Here is a 6054-nt window from a genome sequence, read left to right as displayed (position 1 = left end):
CACTCAATATAGAACACGCTTGTTCGAAAATAAATATTAAAGAACACTCAACGCAAGTGTACACAACACAATGGTTAGGAAAATGGAAAAAAAAAGTGTTTTCACTGAGTCTCAAGTATTCAATGAGTCAATGAGCTAGTGCAGTTACCCTAACCCATAAAATGAAAGCTAAAATTTCAGAGATCGCTTAGGCATAATCACTGAAACGAGGGCTTAGGCTTAATCAATAAATTATCACTATATTGACTGTGAATCTCATTGACTCATGACTCAATGATTCATTGACCATTTGACTCATACATCATGGGGCCTCGTTTTTACTCACCTCCGGACATAGGATCATAAATTGTCGCACGGGTCATGCAAGTTTGTCTAATGACATCACGCATCACAACACGCGCTTTCGCTTTCATTGAACCAACTCAAAGACAGAGAATACTTTTCTTAAGACGAAGTCCTGCCACTTGTGTTCTACTTTTAGTGCACAGTATTTAGGGGTGGACATTTTGATGAATGGTTAATTGCTCCTACATTCCAAATGGCACTGGTATTCATCAATTTTCAAAGAAAAAACTATAATAAAGGAACACTTTGTCAACAGACCATTTTTACAGGTCTTTGCTCAGTTACCAGGCCTTTGAATAAAAGAAAGCTGGAGTTGACCTTGCTTTAATTCAAACCTCATTCCTTTTCTTATGTAAATCATCCGGGTTGTTGTAATGCTCACGAATTTTTATTAACATAAGAAAAGCAGAGGCCTGGTAACCATAAGCACAGAACTGTAAAATGGTCCATTGTCTGGCATCTTTACCATGCAGCTCACAGACTGACATCACAAAGAAGTGACAGTGTCTTACTCTGTTTTAAGAAGGGTTGTACCAGAAAGCATCACGTACAAGTAATTTCGAAGTAAATGATAACAGATTTGTTAAACCTGAAACATCAAATTTTAACAGTAACATGCTGAAAAGCACGGTTTTCCTGAGAAATTGTTGTTTTGGTTATGAAGTTATCGTACGACCGTCCCTTTTGACGTAAACGAGGACGCGAAATGTTGCACTGCTGGACACGCGCGTCTTTTTGGCGGGAAGTTGCATGGCCAGTACACTGCATTTGACACTGCGTTTTAGTAAAAACTTTTGAAGACAACCAAAAAGCAAGCAAAGTATTTTTTGAATATGTCGCACAACAAGGAAAGAAAAAATGGAGAGGCGGCAAAAAAGACCAGTATGAAGGTGGCGAGTAAGCGATGCTCAAATGAAATTATTCTTGTGGATACTGGTCACCGCGCTCTACGCAGCTCGATTATAAAGCCCTGGCCAAACTATCGAACAAGGTTGGATTCCACATGCAACACTGTTGGATGTAACTGTTGAGGTAGTGGCAATACACTATCCAACATTGCTCGACAAAACTGATTCAAGTTCAAGTTCACGCTAAATTTATAAATATGACGCTAACAGTCAAACGAAAACCCCTCGTAGCGCTTGCTTCTGGAGCTGTTTGAGGACGGAAATGACGGATTCAAACAAGGAAATTCCAAAAAATGGTTAAAAGAACGTGTAGAAAAGGGTATGTTCCCTGCAAAATACGATGATGATGATGAGGATGATGATGATGATGATGATGATGATGATGATGATGAGAATGAGCTTGGATGAATTTGCAGAAATTTTAAATGCTATTGAACCAGAAATCTCCAAACAGAGCGATAGTGATTAGGGGACTAAAAGTGCCCCAAAGACATGGCCTTGCTTCATACTCGCTGATCAAGGGTTCTGGCTGTTGATCCTTGTCCATCATCTTTGTTGCAAATAATGCTAGAAGCCTAGGCTTGAAAATAAAAAAGCGATTCGTGATTGGCCAGTAGCGCGAACGTGACTAGATTCAGGAGACAACTTTGTTGGAAGAGCGACAAAACAATGCAACAGTGTTGCGTCGAGCAGATTTGTTGCTCGCAATGTTTGATCAAAAGCAAACTTCATCCAGCACTTGATCGAGCAAAAAATGTTGGACGAACATCATCCAACGTGGGTGGCCAAACGGTCGAACAATGTTGGATTGAGCAAAGTTGGAGCGTTGAATCCAACTTTGTTCCATAGTTTGGCCAGGGCTTAATGCTAAATTCTCAAAGGTGCTAAGAATTAATGACTCGTTTCTCCACTCCTCTCACGTCAGGCCAAGACACAAATATCACGTGAAATCGCCTAAATATGTTTCCAGAAATTCCCGATTTTTTTTCTCTAAATATCTCGATTATTCTCTAAATATCCTGGTTTTTTTTTTCCTAAATATCCCCCAAAAATATATATCTCATTGGAGATTTACCGTGTAGTATCGTGGGATATTTTTACGAACCTCGCTGTATTTTAGCGAGCCCGTAGGGCGAGTCAATTAACAATTAGACCCGTAGCCCATGAGGCGAAGCTAAATGGGCTATTGACCCGTGACCCTTGAGGTCGAAGGGTTTAATTGTTTTAGTCGGACAGTAAAGGCAATAATAAAGCTAGGAAATGCAAGTTGAAGAAATATTTATTTGGGAATAAATACCTCTTACTAACCGAGTTCGAGGTCCGTACTGTAAGTTACGGACCGAGTTTTTTCCCGTTGATTTATGGCCCAAGCGCGAAGCGCGCGGGCCATAAATCAACGGGAAAAAACGAGGATCCGTAACTTACAGTACGGACCGAGAAAACGAGGTTAGTAAGATATTTATTATATCTTCTTGGCTGTTAAGTTTGAAATAGTTGCTTGCAATATTCAAACAGTTTTTAGTACAAGTTTATGCAACAGAAATGACATGAAAAACTCGCTCGATGATTTTTTGTCGAAATTTTGAATTTAGCGGGCTGTACAGCGGGCCGTACTGTAGAATACGGCCCGCTAATTTAGCCAATTACAGCGCGCGTACTATCTGAGAGATATACTAAAAAGAAAGAATGTGTCACGCTTTTCGCTACTCGAGGACTATTACTAAAGTCTAGGCCCCAGTTGTTTAAAAGGTGGATAGCGCTATCCACCGGATAAATCACTATCCAGTGGATAAGTAATACGGAATTCAATTGCGCTATCCAATGGATAGCGTTATCCATCTCTTGAACAACTGGGGCCAGTCCTCTAGTAGCGTAGCCAATTAAATGCAGGATTTGCATTGGTCCACTAGTTGGGTGATACTGAAATACAAGAGACGAACCCAAGGCTTGTTCACAACCTTCACTATTACGTCGTTTTATGGATACATGCATGAAATAAATATACTGTATGTGAGGCTTGCGACCGCAGTAAGAAGTTGACCGTGTCAACTGCCGATAGATTTCCTTATGTTTTGACGCAGGCGGTAGCCCTATACCTGAAAGCCATTAATTTCATGCTCCGTGATTCCATGACCCAACCATATGGTTAAGAGCGATCGTAGAATAATTGTTCACATTTAAAACTGTTGTTAAAGGCGTTAACTCCAATCAAAACCAGTAAACAGATGCTTTACAAGTTTCTACGATGGTGTTGTAAAATATTTCATGCTTTTTCTAAAAACACGACCGGGAGAAATTAGCCATGCAAGGAGATGTGTTGCCGAGTCTATTGTCGTCAATTGCCCATGGATATTTGAATTTCAGCAGTTTGTGAGAATCCCCGAATGTGACAAATTTTCTTCTTGCAGTGTTTTGCTAAAGAAAGCGGAAAGACAAAAAACATCAAATGGTTCTCTGGAGGGCATTGGAACTGGAAGCACCTAACTAGCCACTTCCTGAGAGTTTGTCTTCTTCATCTGTCAGCGAGCAGGTAGCGTTTGTTCGATTGTCTTTTTGCCGGCTTTCTGATCTAACCTCTTACGCTTGGCCGCCAATAATTTACGAGACATCTCAAATTATTTATCTAGATGAATATTGAATAGAGGTGAAAACCCTGAATGCTTCCTGTAAACACGACAGCCTGTCAAGTGCGCGCTCGTTGCCGTAAACGTTTTGACAGGTCAAGCAAGGTCACCAGCTGATAAGTCAAAAACGTCTGCGCTTTCATGTTTATTTAGGACAAATATTTATTTATTCGTTTAAATCAATAGAAAAATATCCATTAAAAAAGGTCAATACCAGAGGCTTGTTTTGGATACTCCTAAAACATAATACACTATACTAGGAATTCAAAACTATAAGATAAAAATGGCAATCTTCGAAGAAATCTTTTAAGAAATAGAAAACATGTACCGTGTTTCTATCGAGTTATAGAAACACGAGTGAAAGTTTGGGAGAACGAGAAATAATTTGGGAACACGAGCCGCAGGCGAGTGTTACCACAGCTTTTTCGAGTTCTCCCAAACTTTTACGAGTGTTTCTATAACTCGATAGAAACACGGAGTACATGTTTTCTATTTCTTTTAGAAAACAACGCGACGAGAAAAAGGTTAACTTGTTAACTCTAATTATCAAAATGTAAATTCTCTTTTCTCGCGCCATCACTACGTCAACAGCTCGTGCTAGTTCTGTGTCTCCATCGAGTTATAGAAACACGATTTTTAACCAATCAGCGCGCGTATTTTCTCAGGACTGTTTTCTAAATAGCTATATAACTAGATAACTATATACATCAGTAATTTATTTACGTGTTTAGATTCTAAATATAACAGCAGTAATAAGGATAGAGAAAGAAGACTATTCAAAAGCAGAAATAACAGTAGTAACAATAGAAATCCCAATAAAACTAAACGTCGGAATGTCTTCATGTCAATGACAGTTTTCGATGGCGATGGAAAGAAAGAAGGGATGATGTGTCTTGTTCCGGACTACTTGCCAAATTTGTGGCAAATATCGCCAGAATAGACGATTTCGACATACTTTCCTTTCTCTTCCTGGATGTAAAATTTCACTTTCACTCCGCATTCAGGCCTCTTGCATTCCCCAGATCCTCGGAAGAACGGCGTTGATTGCCACTTACGCCAGTTTATAGACCTCACGTGGTTATTCTTAAGGCGCAAATTGCACCATGGGTTGCTCTGTTTCAGTTTAGAGTGGACGATCTTGCACCAGTCCCCACCCAGGAAACGACCTCCGCCTGGGTAATTCCTGACAGTAATCGTTTCCCAGTCGGATTCAGTAAGAGCGAATTTTGCCTTTGTCTTGTCCATGATCTTGCGAAAATACCGCTTTTCTCTCTCCGAGTCAGAGTCATCTTTGGGCTGAAAATGATAACAAAAATTTGAAATACTAAAAAGGAAACCTCACTTTAATAGGTTAACATATAGTGAATGAAAGATCATTGGAGTAAAGCAGAAACATTTAAGCGGCTGCGAATAAAGGCGGAGAAAATCCATGCTTGTAGCCGGGCTGGGGGGGGGGGGGGGGGGGGGGGACTTCCATATGAAAAGGTAACGATGTTCGTCCTCTCGCTTAGGGTTGTAAATTTCGGATTTTGGTCTCACTTAGGGTGTTCTGGGCAAAGCGCCATCATATGTAGCCGTGAAGGTCTCCTTCAGGGTTGCGCGCAAAGAATTATAAATATAATACATTTCGTACGTTTCACGTATGGTCTCTTTTTGGGGTCAAAAAAGCCTGGGCCACGCCCATATTGGTCTCCTTTAGGGGTTTAATTCAAAATTTCTGACGTGCATCTCCACCTCTTCATATGCGAAGCCCCCCACTACCCCCGTTCCATAACTGCGATATATCGATGTTTTTGAACTCGTGTGTAGGTTAACTTCTGTCATACTACTATGACATCATAAACCTACTGCCAACCTAGGCGAGGCAATGACATTCTTTTAGCATTTTCTTGCTTTTGCAGCTCACGATATTGTTGCACAGATTTGAACTGGGAACTACTCGGGCTTGCTCGCCCCTTTTGCCTTGTTACTAGACCCCTCACAACTGAATACGCGTTCAATCTCATTACTTCGATTCCAAATAAAACCGGTATGGCTTCAGAGAGTATCGATCTATGGTCAACATACTTTTAGAAACATGCCTAAAAGTCAAACAACATGTAATTGCAATAAGTTCTCGTAAAATTAAGGGGGAATCTCACTAGCTTGTGTTTTCATAAGTTTGTTTAAAGCACCTA

General features: G+C 40.3%; 1 protein-coding gene across 2 annotated transcripts in view; it reads right to left on the bottom strand.

The window, feature by feature from the left end:
* Positions 1 to 4450: 4450 nt before the first annotated feature.
* Positions 4451 to 6054, bottom strand: part of LOC138016110 (uncharacterized) — a 191567-nt gene continuing 189963 nt past the window's right edge. For both annotated transcript variants that reach the window (XM_068863287.1, XM_068863285.1), the window contains exon 4: positions 4451 to 5173. In XM_068863287.1, coding sequence (XP_068719388.1) covers positions 4781 to 5173 — 393 coding nt within the window. In that variant the 3' untranslated portion in view covers positions 4451 to 4780. The remainder of the gene's footprint in view (positions 5174 to 6054) is intronic.

This window comes from Montipora capricornis, chromosome 9, assembly GCF_036669925.1.
Source record: "Montipora capricornis isolate CH-2021 chromosome 9, ASM3666992v2, whole genome shotgun sequence".
NCBI lineage: Eukaryota > Metazoa > Cnidaria > Anthozoa > Scleractinia > Acroporidae > Montipora > Montipora capricornis.
This window is presented reverse-complemented; position numbering and strand designations above follow the sequence as displayed.